Source organism: Empidonax traillii, unplaced genomic scaffold (assembly GCF_003031625.1).
Source record: "Empidonax traillii isolate 1590-97213 ecotype Southwest subspecies unplaced genomic scaffold, ASM303162v1 scaffold1602:size438507, whole genome shotgun sequence".
NCBI lineage: Eukaryota > Metazoa > Chordata > Aves > Passeriformes > Tyrannidae > Empidonax > Empidonax traillii.
In genome coordinates, this window is record NW_020956795.1 from 133,842 (window position 1) to 155,643 (window position 21,802).

The following is a 21,802-nucleotide window of genomic DNA, read 5'->3' on the forward strand; positions in this document are numbered from 1 at the left end:
ATTAACAGCTACACTGATCCCTCTGAGAACACAGGAAGCCTAAAATGTATTTTTATTAAGCTCAGGGAAGTTCCTTGTAAGTTCTAGTTTGAGAATATGCTCTTTAACGAGTGCTCCAGCTCCAGCTCTGCAGATAGAAGTCAATCCACTTTGAAAAGTTCAGCCTTTAAAGCACTATATACCACACTTACAATTCAAATAAAGAAAATCTGTACTTCAACTGTGCTGAAACTGCTTTAAATTAATTTTGTTGCGATGAAAAAGTATTTGCCAATGAGATGTTAGTACAAGTTAAGTTCTGACAAACTAGATTCAGAGGTCCATTTTGCTCAAGTCATCATTTCTATACATAAATACTTAAAAAAGGCAAAAAAGAGAGTGTGTCACAGTGCAAAGAGGGAAACATCGTGATTTATTCACCTTCACTCAGTTGCAAAGGTAACACACACATGTAAAACCATCCCCAAACATTCCACTTTCCCTACCTGCTGTCAGCACAGGATGGAAGCAGAGGACAGTCTAAGGACACAAAAGGCAGCTTGAAAACTCAGGACTCAAAAGGAGAGGAGGCATTTGGGGAACAGGCAGGGCCCCTCTGACACAGGAGCTATTGCTGAGCTGGGGGAGCACAAGGGGATGGTGGGAGGATTAGTGTGCCTTCCTGAAACAGCTGCTGTGCCACTGCTGGGACAGAACCTGCAACAAATGCACCGTTACCGCCACCCTGGACATTCCTTACACTCACATCTTCCCTTTTTTTTAAGGATAGGAGATACAGAGAAAAGGATTCAGATACCTTGTTCCCTGCCACAGCAGAGAGATGGAAATCAGGGCAGTTGAACACCTTTTTTCAGCCCCCCCCATGGGAGATTGTTCTGGAAACGAAGGGGATGAAATTTGGCAGCAGGATACCCCAGCAGCAAGGAGGGGGAATAGTCTAAACCCAGGGAGACTGTCAGGAATTCTGCAAAACCAGAGTCTCTGCCGGGGGGTTAATGGGTCTACACTAAGTTTTTTGGCTTGCTTTTGAAAAAAAGAGATATTTCTGAGGGGTCTGCCCTTCATGTGGCCATTGCCTGTTATTAAGATTTTTTTGTTTAACACGTTTTCCCTCATGATTTTTCATAGAAGAAAAACCTAGAAAATACAACAGTGGTCAGAACAAACCTGAGCAAAGTGAATCACACTGGACCAACCACCGGTGAAAGCAAGAATGGAGAAGGTGTTCCTGCTCCATCAAAAGGAAAACCCAGGAAAGGTCTCAATCCTGATGAAGCATTCCTGAGGACACCAGATGCTGCCCATTACACTGGTAGTAACAGAAATTCTCACTTCAGCTCTTTACCAAATCCCAGAATCTCCTGAGTTGGAAGGACCCTGAGCTGAGGCACCTTTGTCCTCTGCTCCCTGACATCACACATGAAGCACTACTCATTTTTCTTATTTTACATCCCTTTTCACAGTAAGTCATTAAGAGAAAAATCAGAGGTACAATAATTAGCCCAGCTTTGAGAGAAGGATCATTTCTGTGGCTGAAGCACACAGCAAGGCACCTGCTGCAACTCAGCAGGACAGACTTCAACCTATCAGACCTGTAAAAATTCCTGCTGGTGAAAAAGGGACTAAGACTGGAACAGTCTGTGCAGAGCTAACAAGGTTCTATGTGTTCCTTTGACCAAAAGGACACCATTCGAGAAACATTTCTGAAAAAAGGCCCCTTCCAGAACCTCCTTCCAGTGTTACCTGGGGGTGTCTGTCCTGCCCCAGCCCCCCTGAGGAACCAGGGAGCCTGGCCTGACCTGCTCACCGAGCACTGCGGTTGGAGAACACCTTCAGGGTTGTCACTAGCCCAGCACCCCCACCGTGGTCCCCAAGGGCCACATCCACAGCTGTTTGGACACTCCAGGGATGGGGACTCCTCCCCTGCCCCAGACAGCCTGTGCCAGGGCTGGACGACCCTTCCCCCAATATCCAACCGGAGCCTCTCCCGGCACAACCTGAGGACATTTCCCCAAGAGCTCCCCCAGAAGTTTCACTGCACATTTCTCACTAACAGTGGAGCTGGGCTTTGGGTTTGGTTAAATCAGGACGAAAACCATAAGATGAAGAGAATGACTTTGTTTTTCCCTAAAAACAGAAAGGAAACCAAGCGCCTTCTTTTAATTCCATCTTTCTAACAAGGCCACAAGTTACAAAATCTTTAGTGGAGGAACCTTGATTGGCCTATTCCTGAACACAGTTCAGATTCTTCTGAAAACATGTCAAATTCCAAACTGCACAATAATAATCCAATTCCTGCAGGGAAAAAAAAGACAAAATATGAACAATTAAGTAAAAGCCTAATTCTATTTTGAAGTACATCACCCTTCACCAGGGCTCGTGTAAAAACATCCCAAGTATGTTCCAAACAAGTGCTCAGCAAAACCAGTCATGAACATGTGGCAAAAGTACAAAACTTCTTTGCACTAATAACAGATAATTTCATTTAAGTCTTAACACCAGTAAAATATCTATGAGTTGTTTCATTTAATTTTGAAAATCCATATAGAAAACAATGCTCATAACTCCATCCACAGGATTCTACAAAGCTGCTGCTTCATCAACAAATCTTTGAACTGTTTCAATATGAAAATTCCATTTTTTCAAACTGCTCAAAAATCATTGCAGAGAATTTCCAAGCACTTGAATTGAAGCACAACCAAAGTATGAACTTGGTACATATCTGCAGTTATTTCTAAAATAAGTTAATTTACATAAGTCATCTCAAAATAACACAATGGGATTCAACTTCATTTTAGACATTTGGAAAGCAGTGTCATACTTTATTTAAAATAAACCCATGTAAAAACAAAGTTTAAATGAAAATGGTACCTGAAAAATAAATTATTTGATATAAAACAAATCAATAACTTAAAAACACACTAAATATACAAAATGTGTAACCATATACTGTACAGTATGGAAAGCAATTGATAAAACCTTCTGTCCCACAAACAGATTAATTTATAAACAAAAGATTACATAAGTTAAAGGAAAGGAAATCAATAAAAAGACTAGAAGTACAGTATTATTCAAATTACTCGTCAAATAAAGGTTTATCCCAACTTATGTTTCAAATGTCTCAAGTCATTTTCTTCTCAATGACCAAGTGAAAAAGTTCAGCCATACCACCAAAAACTTGCTCAAAAATGTTTAAAAATAAGGAACAACAGCAGGAGAATATTGAGGTTCTAAAATGTGAACACAGAAGCAATTTTCCAAGGTTTCGGGTGGCAGTTCTACCAGTACTGGTTTCCCATCATTAGCAACAAAAGAGAATTTCAGTGCTGAAAATCCCACTCAACAGAAAAATATTTCTGACCCTTTGCTGCTGTTTGACCGAGTGCGACCCAGAACGAACCACCAGGGCTGAACGTCAAACCCGCTCACAGGGCTGGGGGGAGCGATTTGCTTCAGAGACCATAAAGGCTCTGACTGGCCTTAAATCATGCAGGAGGAGAAAGGAACATCTGGAGCTTGGTTTTGGTGACTCCATGAGACCACTAGAGAGAGCAATCACCAGAGCGATGCCGTACCTGGCCCACCTACGAGCGGACACTCAGACGGGAACGGCGATTTTCAATCCCGCTGCTTGTCACGGAGGTACCGCCTCTTCCAAGAGAGAGGGAGGAAACTGAGACCCTTTTCATGAATTCCACATTTTTTATTCTTTAATATTAATAAGCAGAAACCCCATAAGGTATAATAATCACAGAAGATAAGCACTGGCCTCCTGAGCTCTGGGTTTATCCGTTCTATTGTGCTGAGTACCCCACCTTGAGAAGTGCAGAGCTACGTCAGAGCAACCTGCCTACAGCACAGAAAGACTTTCCTGCTTCCAAACAGATTAAAGTACCTCAGGTGACAAATTCAGCTCTGGGGGGGAAAAAAACAAAATGGAAAAAAACCCAAGTGCAGCTTCACTCAGGGAGCTCAAGGGTTTTGGGGTTTTCCTTATGCTAAAGGGGAATTCGGTCTCTTCCCTCCAAAGATATTCTTAGGTGCCTAAAAGTAGAAATGTAACAATAAGGTGCTTCACTGACAGAGTTATAAAGGACAAGTTTCTTCATCATGGAAATCAAAACTCCAGTGACTTTCTGACAGGGGACAAACCGCTCTGTGTTTGTGTGACTGAACCAGGTTGCCATCAGCTCACAAAAGCCATGTGTTAAAAACCTCCCAGACACCCCAATGCTCTGCAGGCAGAGCTATCAGAGGAGCTGCTTTGAATGAACAGTTTATTACATGACCTGTTTATTGTGTTAAAAAAGCAAACACAGGGACATTCTCCAAGTTTTTTTCTTTTAAAACACATATGTAACTATAAACTATCCAAAAAGGAACTTGAGTTATTAATAGTTAGAGTGCACTCCAAACAAAAATCTCTCCTGAAATATTGGAAGAATTTCTACTTTATTGACCTCACTCAGAACATTAAAGCAACATAAAATTTTAACAAATGTTTAAGGACCTTAAGGACTATTCATTTCCCAAATTCAGCCTTAAAATAACGGATTACCTTTACAGTTAGTTCCTAATTTTGGTTTTGACTGGTGGACATTCTTTCTATAATTGGAGCTATGCCAATTTTTTTTTAATATATATTTTTAACTGTTTTGTATATAAATAACATTACTACAACGTTCAACCCCCTAAAAAATAGGTGTCCTCTCCATACAGGCACCCTTTGGTCATCTGGACAGGGTAAGTGACCCCACACTGACCAACCAGTGCTCACTGCAGTGAGAATATTCTGCTCCAGTGACTTGTGGATCTTTGGATTTTCAGTGGGTTTCATGCTGACATGATACAGATGTACAAAAATCACATCCAAGCAGAGGGAAGGAAAAGCTCTGTGGTCACACCCCTCTGGGGACTGTGACTTCTCCTTCCACCCTAAGAGCTGGATCCTCAAGCCCTTCCCAGTGCCAGAGCTAGAACAGGCACAGGGATTGGCACAAGCTGGGCTCAGGACCTGCACTGGCCAGTCCCCTCCCTCTGACAGAAAAGTGGAGCAGCTAAAGTAAACCAAACCTTATGACGATGCAGCTTGAAGAACAAAATAAATCCGACACTTCAGAGCAGAGACGTCATCTAACACGGACTCACTGAGAGCTGAGCACACTGAGCTGATCCTGCTCGTGTTTGGATTTTGGGTGCTGCCACCCCCTCACCTGAAGCATCTGCACTTGCCTCTGCCAGCTCATACCAAGCACCTTCAGCAACATCAGATTCCTCTTCCATGTTTATGTGGAATTTCCCTATCTGCTAATGGTTAAAGGAAGTTTAGGCTGTGAGGAGGCTCATGGCCAGCGTTCTGCACAGGGGAATTCCACTCATGGGGACAGCTGGGAAGCAAATGTAGGAACTCCCTTCGACATCTGTGCAGGACACCCTGTGCCAGCAGCATGGCCAGCTGTGTTCTCATCAGGAATTACACCTGCTCCTTCAGCAGCTACACCCAGGGGTGTCTGGAGAGGCTCCTCATCTGCTCTAAAGGATCCCAAAACATTCCACCACAGCTGTTTCTGTAGCACATCTCCAGTACAGACCAACAAAGCTAGGTTTTCAAAACCTGATCACCACACCCTAATCCAGCAAGGAAGAGTTTCCAAAATCCCCTACCTGAGACACTGTATCTCCTGAGGAAGGTGAGAGACCTCTGCTTTGAGACAGCCCTTTGGTTCTACAAAGATCCTGCAAGCACTGACTGATTCAGAAGTGTTACCTGACAGAAACACCCGGCTTCTGTCAATTTAAGGGATGAAAAAGCAGAATATATCCACTGTTTTTCTGCATTCCTTAGCAATTAAGAGGCCAAAACCTCAACTGAAACAGGTCTGTTCAAGTGAGAGCTTCAAAGCAGGGTCTGCTGGATGGCATGGTGAGGAAACCAGTTGCTTCTACCTTTTGGGCAGAAAAACTGGTGGCAGATGTCTTGTTAGAATCTAGTATCCACCTCCAGAAGTTTCCTTTTGGTCTTTAATAGTGGGATGCACGGGCTGCTGTTTAGGACCTAAACCATCGAGAATATATACACAACTATTTATGCCAAGGATTTATTTATTGACTGTTAGAACAGTGCAGATCATACACTGCTCCTGGTGTCAGCTCTGAATATTTAAGCAGGATTTTATCCTCTTTTCCTGGCTCAAGCAGCAGTGCTTTCCTCATACCAATCGCCTGGAAATTATTTTCAAAGCAATTATCAAAGGAAGCTGAGAACAGACCTTTCCTAAAAGAGGCTGTTGCAGCAGTGGTATAAAACCATATCCTGTATTTCCTTTGTATTTAGCAGAGAATGAAAGATGGAAAAACAGGGAAGCAGCGGAAAAAGGAAGGGACAGTGATTCCAAAAAGCATCCAAAAGAAGTTGTTTTTTGAGGGGCAGCTTGTGAGCCCACAGCAATGTGCTGCTGCCATGGCCAGCATGCTCAGAACCAGCACTGATGCTGAGTCACGCTTAGGGGACAGTCCTTGGAGGTCTGAACCCCCAGCTAAATGCTGTGATAAACAGCAGCTCCCATTTAGTTTGAAAATTTATCTTAAATGGAACAGGGCAAGACAGAATGACAGGATTTGGGAGTGAGTGCAGCAGGACAGTGCAGGGTTCAGTGGTGGTGGGACACATAAGAACTTCTCTGTACTACACATCTTGAACTTGGGAGAAGCCCCTGGATGCTTCCCAGTCTCTCCTTGTACACAGAAAAGAAATATCCACTGATGCAATAAATGATGACAATGAACTGGTGGGAACCTCTGGAACAGATAGACAAGAGCACACTTGGGGGGGGTGGGAGTGGGTCGGTTGCTGTGTCACAGTCACTGTTTCGCAGCCCGTTCTGCTCCTCAAGAGATGGAGAGTGAACAGACTGGCAGGAGAGGCAAGGCTGGATGTTTTAGCAGGAAAACCCCCCCCTGCATTCAGTACACACGAGCTCAAAGCAAGCAGGAGGCTGCTGGCTGGGCCAAGGCCTGTCTGTGGGGTTTAGGGGGGTCCTGGGCAGCTCCAGGAACATCAGCAGCTCCCACAGGTCACCAGTGGGGTTGGGCAGCAGCCCCTGGTGGCCCCAGGCAGAGGCTGAGGGAGCCCTCGGGCTGTGCAGGATTGCAGATCCCTCTGAGGGAGAGGAGGAACAACGGCAAGCACGAGGCAAGGGCAGCTGGGATGGAGTGAGACGAGCAGGGGGCATGGAACAGCCTCTGGAATTTGGGAATTAACTCTGGGGCCGGGAGAGGTTCAGGCAAGACACGGAGACGCTGCATTAAACTGCCATGGACCCCATTTTCACATCTGTTCTCCCTACATAAACACCAGAGCTGAAAATGGCCAAGTCTCTCGTTGTGCTCAGCACCTCACACACCTGCACCTGGCAGGGTCAGCCCTTCCAGGTTTCCTACCCAAGAACACCTGAGGGTCACGTCAGTCCGTGGCACACTGACTGTAGTGCTCATTTCACAACTCTGTTTCTTCTACTCCTCTGGCAAAGTAGTAAATTAAAATTCTCTCAAGCAGGAACTACGGTTCTTTAAAACAACACTCTGAAAGCTGGACACTTTGTGCAATACTTAGCAAAAAAAGAACAGAAAATAAAAAACAAAACAAAATTTGAGCAAAACAAAATCAAATTTAATGTTCTTAAATGCAAAAGTAAAAACAAACAAAAAACACAAAAAAGCAAAAGAAAATTAACAGAAACAGAACAACTCAAAGTTTCAAGGCAGTCTGCAGAAAACCTGGGGGATTAATCTTTAAATCTACAAATCAAAGGGTTTTTTTGGTTAATATCTAACTTGCAAGTCGTAAGTACTTTTCTGCTGAGTGTTCAATAAGTAAAGCTAGTTGTCAAAACAAAATCCTAATAAAATAGAAAAATCTAGCACTCATTAGAAGGGATGCGAGAAATACAATGCTCAAATGTTTATAACTGGTTTTTCTTAACAAAATAGAACTGCCAAAGGAATTCCAACTACAATGATCTTGGAAAATGAGTAAGTATCTTGCTGCATTATAATGTACCAGTAAGTAGTGCACCATGCATTAAATATTTGGACAGAAGAGATTCAGTCTGATAAAGTAGCAACATATATTCACACTTGCTTTTTTTGGAGTTTCATTTTGACTCTGAAATCTTCCCGGAGTTTCTTTGAAACTCTTTGGTCCATTCCTCTCAAAGTGGGCTTTAAAAGTCACGTTTCTACAACCTGTGGATTGGACAGCTCGGCCACTGCTCAGTGTGCAACTTACCTCCCCAATGGTGTTAAAGTTAGGCTGGCATGCTACTACTTACAAGACCTTGACTTTAAAAAGCCTGATCCTCAACTAGACACGCAGTTATGAATATTAATTGATCAAACAATTTACTGTCAACTAAAACATTAGTATTTCTCAACTTTTCTTCCATACTACTGAAAGGGGGGAGGGGGGGGGAGGGAGGGGGAAGGACATGGGGATGGGTAGGAAAAACAATAACATAAACCCCAAGAAAATTAATGAATTCAGCCTGATATTTTTCAGAAAATTCCAGTTTTTGCAGACAACATTCAATGAAACAAATGTTAGTCTCATAAGTGAAAGCATGCTTCAATTTTACCACCATCCAGAGGGTCTAGTTAATGCAATCTACTCAAGATTTCAGGGGATTTTTAACAGGTTTTAAATGAAATAACTTAAAGGAACTTAAAATTGGTCTAACATTGTGGGATTTCAAACATTTGAACATGTCAGTTGCATCCCAGAATATAAAACCTTTTCACTTCTCATTTAGACTAAGACAAACACTTGTGAAAATTGGCGCAAAATGAGTTTTACACTAACAAAAATGTTTCAACTTCTGTCACTCCATTATCTATTCCATACAAAAAGCACGAGCAAGTTATTTGTGGGACTTGTTGGTTTTGAAGGAAACCTGTAAGATTTTGTCCCCCAGGCGGTAGCCATTAAGACTTGCTATGGCCATTGCAGCTTCTTCATAGTTTGTCATGGTCACAAAACCAAAACCTTTGCACTTGTTGGTGTTGAAATCTCGAATAACTTTCACATTGGTAACCGCACCAAAGGGGCCAAACATCTGCCAGAGGATTCCCTCATCAGCATCTTGACCAAGGTTGTAGATGAAGATACACCAGCCAGAAGATGCGTTTCCTGGAACATTTACACCAGAAAGCCCACTCATGTGATCTACACCCATAGGAGAGAACCTAGCAAATAAAAAGCACAATATTTCATGTAAAAGTTCAATTCAATTAAGCAAATTCACTTGAACGGGAAGTAACGCAGAATGAATATTTTCTACATGGATATCAAAACCGCCAGATAAATGTTTCCCCATTCATATTGACAATCAAATTAGCAGCTGCCAGGAAAAAAAAAAAGTTAACAATTCCAACTGCTTTATCAACAGGGAACTATCCTTAGAAATAGGCAAGGAACAGGCAAGGCAAGGTTACACGATCACCTTCCCAAGGGGGCCTGGATGATCTCTGAACTCAGCCAGGCTGCTCAGAGTGCCCAGGGCAGGGTGCAGAACTGCTCAGGGGGGGCACAGGCAGCACCTCCCCAGAGGCCACAGGCATCTCCCAATTATTTCACCCAAGGAGGTTTTTTCCGTCATCCTCCTTTTCTTGCCTCTAAAATAGCAGGCTGGGAACTCTAAAGTCAAATGGTTTCCTCGGGTGTGCTGGGGCAGGGGATGGGTGTGCGTGGGTTTCAGGAGTAGAGGTTGTGTGTATTAATTTCTTGTTTTGTGGAACAGAACAAAACCTACTCCCTTTCCACCCAAAGGCAGCAGGTGCAGGCAAACACTCCCAACACGAGCAGGCTCAGTGCAGAGTTTTACAATTTCAGTATGCATGGATGGTTTTATTCATCTTACACCAACTTCATACTAGGAAAACTTAGATACAACTTTACTGAACTGGATTTTTAAAATCACCTGCATTCACTCTTCCTGAACCCTGCCTCGTGCACAGTACCCCAGCAGGATTTATGCATAACAAAAAGCTGAAAAACCTCTCCATTTTATGTCTTGCTTTACATTAATTTATTTTCCCTGTAACCCACATTTCTAATTCCCCTTTATTCTATTTCTGGTCTCCACCCTAGAAATTCAAAGCTTCTGAATATTTTAGGGCAATACTAGGGTTGCAGAGCTAAGCACTCAGAGGTCAAGAAATGTGAAAGTTAAGGTCAAAAACTCGCTTTGAACCCTTGTGCTCATTTATTATTTAAAAATGTGAGGTCACATAGAATTATAATGATACTCTACCAGGGGTTCCCAAACTGACTTGTACCACTGGTGACACACAAACCCCTCAGAAGTGGTACAGGAGCTGCTCTCTGCCAAGAGCGTGGCGGGGGCAGATTCTGATTCTCTGCTGACCTGCAGGAAACAGGGAAGGGATGTCTGGGCAGTGAAGTGCCAACACTTCCCCACTGACTCTTCCTGCCCTGCATCAAGGAGCTGCTGCTGCCTTTGTGGAGGAGGGAGGGCTCAAGGTGTGTACTGGGAGCGAGGGGAGCAGCACACACACACACACACCCCCCCACTCAGCCTGTACATCCACACACCAGAACCACTCAGGGCCCATCTCACCCAGGCTCTCTGGGGCTCAGAGCTCACTGCCTTGGACACCTGAGCTCCTGGGCCCTGCTGTCCCCAGAGCAGGGCTCACTCCATCCCTCCCTCCCTGGCCAGGGGCTCCCTGAGCCTGGGGTTTGGGCAGGCACAGCTGAGCTCATGGACCCACTGCTGGCCAGCCCCAAGCAAAGCCAAGTTTGGGAATCCTTGTACTACAGGCAAGCTGAAAAAGCAGTTAGAAGCATCAGGAGGTGAATGAGACGCACTAACCCGTGTGATCTGATGATTAGGTGACATACCTGCTATTTATTTTGGCTTTGTAGAAAAATGTTCCTGTGTTTGCGTGCTTGATACACTTACTTGTTCTTACAGACACCTTCAGCTCTGTAGCTTCCTTCCATGTGAGTAATGATCTGGTAGGATGGATTTATCTTATTATCTGGCAAGTTCTCATCTCAACAGATCACCAGTCCTGGGTCCTGCTCAAGTGAGAGCTCAGAACTGCCTGACGTTGGTTCCAGCACTCAGTGTCGCTCTGACCCTGCCTGCTCCAAAGCCTCAGGCCCTGCCCACGAGCCCAGCTGACACCACACCAAAGACTGCACTCACTGTACAGGAGCAGCTGGTGTGAAACACAAGACAAAAAACCTAAATGCACATCACAGACAGAATAACTGAAAATAGCAAGTACCTCAGCTCTCTGGATACACTCATTTCCACAGAGATTTTCCTCTCTTCCTGCCTTGACTCACAAAAATGTTACAGGTTTATTTAAAAAAAAAACCAACAAAACAAGCAAAACACAGTAAAACCAAAAGAGTTCCCTAAAACACTTGAAAAGTAATTTCAAAAAAATAACCCTAGGAAATGCAATTCAGCTGATCTGATGAATCTTTGTGCTCACCCTGCACATGAGGGACCCCAGACCTCTCACTCAGCTTGGAGTAACAGCCTGGACAAGCCAGGCTCGGAGCAGCTGACACCTCTCTGTCCTACCAGGAAAGATTTTAATGACCACACCAATTTAAGATGATCCTGAGGAAGTTATACTTATTAGGGATGTTTAAAAGATTGGCCAATTTGGGCAAACACTAAGGCCCACAGAGATCCAAGATGTTTCAGAAGAAGAGTTTTTAAAATTGCGTTAATATTGCAATTTGAACGATCTTAGCCTTATCACACTTACTGCTGGTGTTCTCATTCCTGCTATAATTATTTTCACACTGTCTCCTCCACAGTGCTTTTTTCAAGCCTCCCTAAGAGTCTGTAGCCAGTGCTATCTATGGATGATTCTTTCAAGCAATGCTAACTTAAAACTCCAACATCTTGTGGCATTAAGTATCAGCACAGTGCACTTTTAATTGCAATTCGTTTTCACTTTATAAGCTTCTCGTTTATATGAATGACCTTTTGCTGTTCTGCCATAAGACAGACAGACTGCAATGCTTAATAGATCCTGGAACTACTTTAACACACTGGATGACAATCTCAGAAATTACACTCCTAAATAAAAATGAAAAACAATTCTTTTTAGGTCTATGAATGTCAGCCCTATAAATGCCAGTTCTTATTTTCATAGAATCACAGAAATTTCTGAGCTGGGAAGTACTCACAGGGCTCATCCAGTCCAACTCCTGGCCCTGCCCAGGACACCCCAACAATCCCCCCCTGTCCCTCAGAGCGTTGTCCAAACGCTCCTGGAGCTCTGGCAGCCTTGGGGCCGTGCCCACTGCCCTGGGGAGCCTGGGCAGTGCCCACCACCCTCTGGGGGAAGAACCTTTCCCTGAGATCCATCCCAACCCCCCTGGCACAGCCTCGTGCTGGCTTTGCTGAACTCTCCTCACTGCACTCCGAGGACAGTTACACAGAGCATCACAAGTGGGAGCCATCCCACAGCTCACATCATGCCAATAAGCAACAACATTATTTTTAATGTCAGCCTATGATGACTTCACACATGAGCTTTTTATTTTTGAATAGTTCCACCAGGAGCAGGAGTTCAGCTACACTGACACTGTCCCTCTGACTGTCTGCTCTGCCCTGATACAGATGGGAATGACCTGCTGTGGCCAACACACACCTCAGTGAGAATCAGTACAAGCTGTCAGCCTGCCAGAATCAGGGTGTTCAAACAGCCACATGTGGTAGAAGAGCAGCAAATGGGGTTTCAGCCCCACATTCTTTCAGAACCTTGATGAACTACTACTCTGGATGAAATGGTTCCTTCTGCAGCATTCTCAACACAGACAGCTTGCATCCAAATTAAAAACTGACCTAAAAATGGAAGATTTTAACAATTTCACTGGAGTGAAACCAAACAGATGTGCAGGAGCTCTCTGAACAATAATGCTAATTACAGGGTTAAACACTCAGGAGTCTTCTTGTGTTTCCCTTTGGATCAAAGAACTATCAGAAATTACTCCCCTTCAGGACTGAACTCATGGACTGATACTAGGAGAGTTATGACCATTACAGTAACTGGGAACTGGTTCTGACCCTGAACAAGTCTGAAAGCAAAACCAGCTGAACTGGGAATATTTAAGATTTGAAAGAACATTCTTTTTGTATAAACCCTGGTGAGCTGCAAAAGCACAGGACTTCCAGGGGTTCTGGGCACATTCTCATACTTCAGCAGCCAAACTCCTCCATTTAATCAGAGTTTAGCACCTGGAGATCTCCTGTTCTGTGTAAGTAAATAAATCTTATGCTCAAAAGAAAGCCCTGCCCCAGATGTTTTATCTCCTCTCCAGACACAACCCCGTGGCATCCACTCCCTCTGGATGGAAGCTGAGCCCCTGTCTCAGAATTAGCAGGCCAGCCCAGCACTCCAGGGGGACATGGCACTAAGACCAGTTCCTGATGTGAGCCACAAATACCACAGGAACTCCAAAGGATTAACAGGACATTAAACAAAGGGTTGGAGTGATATCTGTAGGAAATTAATAATTATGAATTAGATACTAAAGGTTTAATCCTGGATTTACAGGGATTATGATGGAATGAGATGAAGTGTAATCAAAATGTCAGGTTAAGCATTCAACCTCTGTGGAGCAGAGACCACAACTTTAATTTCTACAGACTGCGTGCACTGTGGAAGCAGCTTATCTGTCATCATGCCTTGTTCACTACCAAAACAAACAACACTCAGCCCAAGCTCAGGTTCCTGAGTTTAACCACAGGATGAGTAATTATAACTCATCAAGTTCACATCTTTTAAGGAAGATTCACTAGCAAAACTTGCAGCTAACACCAAAGGTGGGAAGAAAAATTCTAAGGGCTGTGGGACACACTTGATGATCTTGGAGGTCTTTTCCAACCTTAATGATTCCATGATTCTGTGGTGCCAATGTTGTGCACACGTGTGCATGTGTGCCTGCACGGGTCATTGAGGGAAGGAAGTTCTGTAACAGCTCTTGGAGGTCCTGCAAGTCTGTGACAAGACAAAGATGGACAGTCTGTGTCTCTGAGTCAACCAGAGCATCTTCTGTCCACAGCGAACTCCTGACAGCCCAGCCCAACCCACAACTGCCCTGTCCCAGCCTCTGCAGGCTCCTGACAGCCCAGCCCAACCCACAACTGCCCTGTCCCAGCCTCAGCCAGGCTGTGGTACTGCACAACGTTCAGCTCTTTCTCCACCAGCAGGTCTATCCAAAGTGGGACAAAATGTGCTGACAAACAAGCACTGGGCACAGACAATCTGGGGGGGGTACACAGTTCTCACAGCAGCAGGAATGGAACAGAGAGCATTTTCCTCCATCTAAGCCCCTGCTGACACCCTCAACCTACAGAAACACCAGCTGTGGCTGCCCAATCCCTGGAAGTGTCCAAGGCCAGGCTGGAGCAACCTGGGCTAGTGGAAGGTGTCCCTGCACATGGCAGGGGTGGGACTGGATGAGCTTTGAAGTCCCTTCCAACCCAAACCATTCTGGGATTCTATGAAATGCACACAAATGACATTAATGCTGCTCTAAATGATGCAATGAAAGAATAATGAACAAACTGGTTACTAAAATCTCGTTTCACCAGCAACATTAGCAAAAAGACATTAATAATTTTTATTGTTCCTGAGTGGTCATTACACGACAGAACTAAAGCTATTTGGTCTCTTAATTATGGACATGAATTTTATTTGTACTGCTTCTTCTGATACGTCTTAATTCTGCAATAAATTTTAAGGGGAAGAATGACAAATAAAATGTCCAATTAAATTGAGAAAGAAAAAAATGAGCCCTAAGCCTCAAGATTCTAGGACCAGGACACACTGATGCCCTGGTTGAGGCAGAGGACAAATGAATTTTTTAACAGTTCACTTAAAGGCAAACAGTTCAGAATTTCATTCCTCAGCGTGGCTCAGGAGGTTTGGTGTGGAGATCTAGGTAAGTGTTTCAGGGACACGAGGAGCTGCCTGAACTAAACCTCCCCAGGTAACAGCTGAAGAGAAAAGGAGAAAACAGAGGCTGGCAGGGATCTCTGGAAATCCTCCAGTAAATCCCCTGCTCAAAGCAGGGCACCTGGAGCAGCTGCTCAGGCCCATCCCAGCCAGGCTGCAGCACCTCCAAGAACGGACATTTCATGGTCTCTTTGGGTCAACTGTTCAACCACCCTCAGTGTAGCACCAGTGCTGACTAAAGCACCAGTTCTCTCTGGGGACACCAAGCTGCGCTCAGAACTGATGGACAGGTGACAGCAACACGGGAGCAACAGCACAGCAAGAGGCTGGCTGAGATTTCAGTCCATAACGGGACACTTCAGAGGAGAAAAATAATAATAAAACAGAGTGTGCTCTCAACAGGGAAACACTACACTCAGAAACTCTCAGGTACATAATCCCATCTCAGAGCCCACTGCTTATCTGTCAATATATCACATTTTCCAGAGCACCCTCCAACCACCAGCTTCCTCCATAAGCATCCAAGGCAATTCCAATTCAAGCAATTCATACTCAAAGAAACCAAGGCAGTTCTCAGAAGGCAAAACAGAGTGTCTTCCACAGCCCTGGCAGCAGACAGGATGCTGCAGCTACTCAGGGTTCTCATCACTGAACTCGTAAGGCCTCGAGGGAAGGCAGAACCCTGCACAGATCGGGATGCAGGCATGAATCCCACAGAACCTCCTCATCAGAAATAAGGTTTCCCTGTCTTACTGCGACACCTCCCTGCTGGAACCAACGGCTCAGAGCTTTAATTAAGTTGCCAGTACATCTGTGTGGAGATACACAGACCACAGACTGGAGATCTGTTGAGACAGGCACCTACCAACACCCACCTGGCACCTGCTGCTTCTGCCACCTCACCGTGACCCAGCTGTGGGAGCAGACCCTGGGGTGCAGGTGCCTCCGCACACCAACTTCAATATAAATTTTACGAGTAAGATTTTACTTTAACGACGTTTTAATGCAACACTTTATTTACATAACGCTGCAGGACACAAAGTGCACTAGGATTCATTCACACATGCTGCCCCAGCTGCGGGAGCACAGCTGCCCAGACGGACACGGGAACAGGAGCACAGCCTTAAACGCGTTTATTCCTCCTAACCTACCTGAATCTCTGCGCCTGGTGATGCACTGGCCCTCCGAACCGTCGAGCTGGTGAATGACACAGCTGCGACAACAGTGCCACATTTTTGTTCTGGTTAGGGTTGGCTGCAAACTTCACTGTAATGGGCTCGGAGGAACCTGGGGGTTTGTGACCATTGAAATTTGTAATTGCCTCTTCTGCTTCTGACCTTTTGTCAAACCGGATAAATGCGACCCCTCTGGACAAACCTTGTAGCCAAACCAATAAAACAAAAACAAAAACAAAACAAACAAACAAAACAAAAAAAAAAAAAAAAAAAATTGAAGTTCAGGATAAACTCAAAATAACTTTGAAAACAAAAACCAAAAAGTTCAATATTTCTGTGGTCACAGCTTTCAAGTTCTCTACATTTACTAATGTTTCTTCAGCAGCTGGAGGATAAAGTACGAAATTAAGAAACCAAGGACAAATTAACACATTCATTTCAGCTATAACAACCACAGTGACTAAAACACTTTAACTACAGTGTGGTAGAAATTCATCACAAACTGACATTTCCATTAATTAAAAAAACCTCCCCAACATTTTAAACTATTTTAACAAAATAATCAATTCCAGATGCTTAAAAGCAAACCCAAACCCCTTAGTTTTGATTATTTTATCACTAAAAAGCATCTGCAAACACATAATTGACACATTTTGGCAAATGTTTTCATTTTTCCATCCTGGAAACACACTCAGGTTCAGACATGAGGGAACAAAGGTCTGACAGTAATAAAGGAGTTTCACCTTTTTGAATGGAGAGATCACAATTTCATCTACACCACGTTCATTATTTCTAGCTGGCACACACATTATTTCAATTCATTAAAACCAATGAAGAATTACCTCTTAGTGACTGTACTGAATTGAATTTCACAGCTGTTAAACATCTGCATATTTTTTTCCTAGTCCCAGCCCCCGGATGCCTTGTGAGCTTCCCCTCCTCCCTTTGATTCTCATCTGTGACTTGAGCATAGGCTGAAAACATGATTTATCACAGTGAAGCTAAAAGGGTACATTTTGTTTAAATGCAGATATTGTGGCCAGAGTATCTGTAGGATTTCATCAGCTCTGTTTCAGAAGGGGGACACATCAGATACTTTCATGTTTTCTTTACAGGGCAATCCTCAAAGCCAGTTTCAGGAGTTAAGCTTCTCATAAATTGCAGGGTTGTTGGTAACAATTAAGGATCATTTTCCTTGTTTCACAGAAGGAAATGCACCCTGCCAGACCCTGGGCCTGCAGCAAGCAAGGTGTCCTTGCATTTGGGGCACTGGGAGAGCTTTGGTAAGGAACAAGAGATGGGCTCCCCAGATGAGAGCTGACAGCACTAAGTGCTCAGGTCCCTCTGGGATCAACCTCCTGTGCCAGGGGGAAGCCTTGTCCCACCCTGGAAGGGCCCAGAGCAGCAGCATCACCCAGATGTCAGCAAGACTGACCCCAGAGCTCAGCTTACTGTGACTCCTCTGCTTTCATGCTGCTCTTCCTAGTGCTTCTCATTTGATCTATCACAGCATTCATTTAAAATCTAAATATTGTAGAAAGTGTATGTTTAAACAGGATAATTTTCAAAAAGCTAGAGAACCGCCTCTGTGGGAAGGTACAGCTAAAAGTACAAATTAAAACGTGTCCTAAGTGGGACTAGATCAAGATATCAAAGGCAGGTTTAAAGCCAGAGCGACATTCCTGCTGGGAAAGCAAACCCAGGCTCTGCAGGCATTAACTTTGTGATGTAGAATCCATTTTCAATCAATTCATCAATAAGGCTATTGGAAAGTAGGAGGTGTGTTCTGAGCTGGATTACACAGCATCAGCACACCCATGAAAATTCTATTATTTTATTTGTGTGACTTCTGCCATCTCATTTTACAGCTCTGCCAAAGTCAGGTGCTATGTACACCCCACAGACTGCCAGAGGGGGATGACCAGTTTGGACACCTGCATTAATCAGTTTGCTGTGTTCTACGAGTCTTTTTCCTGCTTCTCTCTAGAGCTGCCACCTGGATAATCAGCTCTAGAGACAGAACCATGCAGGTATCAGAGCTGGACAAAATGAATCCTCCTCTCCATGAAGGAAAGGATGGGATTTTCCTCACTCAGCCACAGTGTCTACAAAGCCAAGTCCCCAGACCTCACCCAGCCACCTCGGGCTCCTGAGCACAGTCGTGTTCACAGCGTGGTCTGACCAGATGGAGACACCTCAAAGCAGGTTCCTGCCCCAGGAGCCAGCCCTGCAGCCTGCAGGCAGATGGATTCCACCAGAACCTGCTGATGGCCCGCTCTGAGCTACAGCACGTTCCTCACGGGGCAGGAAAGCTGCTGCTGAACTGATGTGCGTAAATGCACACATTCCAGTTATAAATGTTAAATGTGGAATGGCTAGAATTAGATTATCTTCTATTCTAACACATCACAGGCATAATCAATGAAAAAGTGTATTTGCAAAGGTTCTCCCCAGGTTCATACATGGCATACAGGCCACAGAACACCTGGGTGACAGGATAAGCCAGACTCTGCAGCCACTCAGTCTGAAATAATGAGGTAAAAAATTTAAACTCTGAAAACACATTGTAACAGAGTCAGAATTACCATCTTAAAAAGCCCCTTGACTTTGGTCTCCCCTGAGCCAAGCGCTTAACTCAGCTTCTCGCTTTTCTTTCTCTTTTCTTTTTTCTTTAAACAAACATTCAGAACTTTCAGGGCAGTACTAAGTGTATAAAATTCATTCTTTTGCTTAGCAGTAACCATAGAGGCCTGTAAGGCACCTCAAATGATTTAAAATGTGAGAAAATTGTGTGAGTGAGTTCCAAGATGGTATAAAACACAAAATATATTGTTTGCTTTTAAATCTGTAACTATGGCCTGGAATTTGCCTGTGGATAACAACTGCAGGTGTGTAAAGTCAAGGCAAGGTCAACACTCCAGGTTACACACGTGGCCCAGAAACACAACTGCACTGTAGTGACAGCAGGTGTCAGAGCAAGGGAGCAGATCTGGTAAATCAGCAGCTGATAAAAATGACAGTAATCCTATTTTGATACGACCTGAGGTTTGGGCTCTAAGCTAGCAAAGGAGGCAGCAGAACTAATCTGGGGTTAAAAAAAAAAAAGTCACTGGACAAGGGTCTGCTGTGAAAATTCTACCAATGGTTGACACCAGATGTCATGGTTAGTTTGTGGAAGTCTAATTTAATTACGTTTCGGGACTGCCAGTGTCAGACAAACACTACCCATCCTGCACAGCCCAGTTTACAGCACCAGAGCTCACCTGTGGTTTGATCCACGAGCACACGGGAGTTGATGATGCGCCCGAAGCGGGAGAACATGTCCTCTACATCCTTCTGTGTCATCGACCGGGGCAGGCCACTGATATATAAATTAGCATCCTTGATGACTTCAGAACTTGGGCGGGCATAGGAAACCTGGAAACGAAAGAAAGGCGTGCTCAGGGTGTCCAGTTTCATTTATTCCCCACTAACGACACGCGCATTTTTACTGGAGTTTTAAAACATGAAACGAGGAGAGAGAAGGGAAAACTGACACAAGGAGAAAGGGCACGTCCCTACATGACTCCATTCATTTTGGGTTCATCCAACAGATAACAGATATAGTGGCACTGATGTAAGGAGACAGCAGCAGACCAACACAAACACATCTGCTGTGCTGACCAACCCCGAGCTCTGGCGCTGCCACAGCTCACCACTCACCCACACTGTCACCACAGCTCACACTGGGAACTTGTCCTGTCAGGGTATTTTTTAAAGCTCCATGAAAAGCCTTTAGCAGCTAAAGTGCAATTTTCTGTCTTAATTTCTGCTGCTAAAGGAAGTTACAAACATCCCCTAAGCAGGTTTGAATCCTACAGCACAGGCTGTTGTTTTGGACAAGCGGTGCATGTGTATCAGCAAGATCAAACAAACACATAAAGTATCCAAGAGGTACATAAACTTTCTTAAAAAGCCTGGCAACAATTCAGAATTGTCCTTTACCGCTGTAAAAACGGTGGGAATAATTAAAACAAAAAAAATCTTTGAATACAAACCTGTTTAAAAATACTCTTCTCCCAGATTCACCTTTCCTGCAGCTGGGAGTACACAGGCCTTACCACTCCAGTGCAGTTTATTACAATGCCATTGTCAGAGAAGATTGAAAAACCTCCTACCTTGATAGTTTTTGACTGAAGTCTGAGGCCATTCAGTGTGTTTATTGCTCTTTCAGCATCTTTTGCAGTTACATAGTTCACAAAGCCGTAGCCTAAGCTGTGTCCTACAGGGAAGAACATTTTGAAAAATTAACCCTAATAAAGAAAGCATTATCATCATCAAAAGGAAAGGAAATGCAGATGAGAAGAAGCGAATTCAACATGAATATAACCCACACAGCCAAGGAGGTTTCCCAGGGCTGGCACAGATCATGAGTAACTCGGAGCTCTCTCATTTCCACTCTGGACATCCCTCTGGCTCCACAGACAGCAGGTACTGGGCAGAGCACCCACCAACAGCAAGAAATTCAAGGCTAAAACACCAACTCTGACCAGTCTTGTAAACTTTACAGGTGTGGGACAAAGGTAAGAACTTAACTAATATCATTAGCACAAACTCCTGCAGAGGGAGAGCAGAAAGTGCAGCAGATGAACTGCCAGGTAAGGAACCATGAGGCTGCTCATTCCTGTTTGGCTATTCCAACCTCCACTGCTGGGGACAAGAGGGAAAAGGAAGTTTCTAGTCCTTCATAATACAGCTGATGAGCAGCAAGTTTCCCAAACTCAGCACCGAAGTGAAGAGTGAAAAATTCTCTTCAATCACTTTAGCTAAATTTACTCTTAACTCTTGCAGAAGGAATTTGATACTAATAATTAAAACCTTTAAATCATTTAAGGCAAAGGACATTTATTTGGATTCTTTGGGTATGTATATGTTCTCCTTCAGTCTCCAACCTCCACAATTGCTACTATCAATTATAACACTACACACTAAGATCATTTCAGGTCGGAACTTCCCAACAATCAGAGGTTCTTATCACTGCAGACCTAAAAATAACTAAAATACTTTCAAAGACTGTCTCAGTGCAATAAAACAACTCCAATTTAGTACAAGACATGTTTTTCAGCCAACTTCTCTTTTTCTCAGCCAGATCTATGGAATTTTCTAAAGAACGCTGTAAGCATGCACAGGAAAATGTGCATTATTTTAACAATATACTGTTTTTAAGTTATTAAGCTTCGTTGTTAGGCTTGAGGACACCTGAAGACAGAGCTAAGTGTTAAAGTAAAGGAGTCTCTTGTGAAATGCAGCCCTTTTTTAATCACACAGCTTGGTTCTGCAATGGTCTTGACTGTCAAGGAAGGCTCCTTATGCTTTCCAGATATTTCAGAACACCAAATACACACCCCCAGGTGATATCCTGGCACAACTGCCAGAGCAACTGAAGCAAAGAGCTGCAAGAGATACTGCAGATAACTCCAGCTACTGAAAAAAAGGACCCCCAGTCTGCTGAGGCATCAGGCTACGAGTCTAAAATCTGCAGGGGCTGGAAGGAGACTCGGTGTTGGTGCCAACAGCGCCGTGACAGCCCCACTGCAGAACTGCTCCTGGCACGGCCTCTGCCTTGGGCTGCTGCCCCG

The 21,802-nt window shown here is 44.1% G+C and overlaps 1 protein-coding gene across 6 annotated transcripts in view; it reads right to left on the reverse strand.

Moving 5' to 3' along the window:
• Positions 1-3,687: 3,687 nt before the first annotated feature.
• ELAVL1 (ELAV like RNA binding protein 1) overlaps positions 3,688-21,802 on the reverse strand; it is a 41,568-nt gene continuing 23,453 nt past the window's right edge. For 3 of the 6 annotated variants that reach the window (XM_027908064.1, XM_027908065.1, XM_027908066.1), the window contains exons 3-7: positions 20,342-20,445; positions 19,448-19,601; positions 16,161-16,386; positions 10,308-10,421; positions 3,688-9,240 (exon numbers count right to left, since the gene is read on the reverse strand). In XM_027908064.1, coding sequence (XP_027763865.1) covers positions 8,916-9,240; positions 10,308-10,421; positions 16,161-16,386; positions 19,448-19,601; positions 20,342-20,445 — 923 coding nt within the window. In that variant the 3' untranslated portion in view covers positions 3,688-8,915. The remainder of the gene's footprint in view (positions 9,241-10,307; positions 10,422-16,160; positions 16,387-19,447; positions 19,602-20,341; positions 20,446-21,802) is intronic. The other 3 variants (XM_027908067.1, XM_027908069.1, XM_027908068.1) reach the window with 3 other exon arrangements.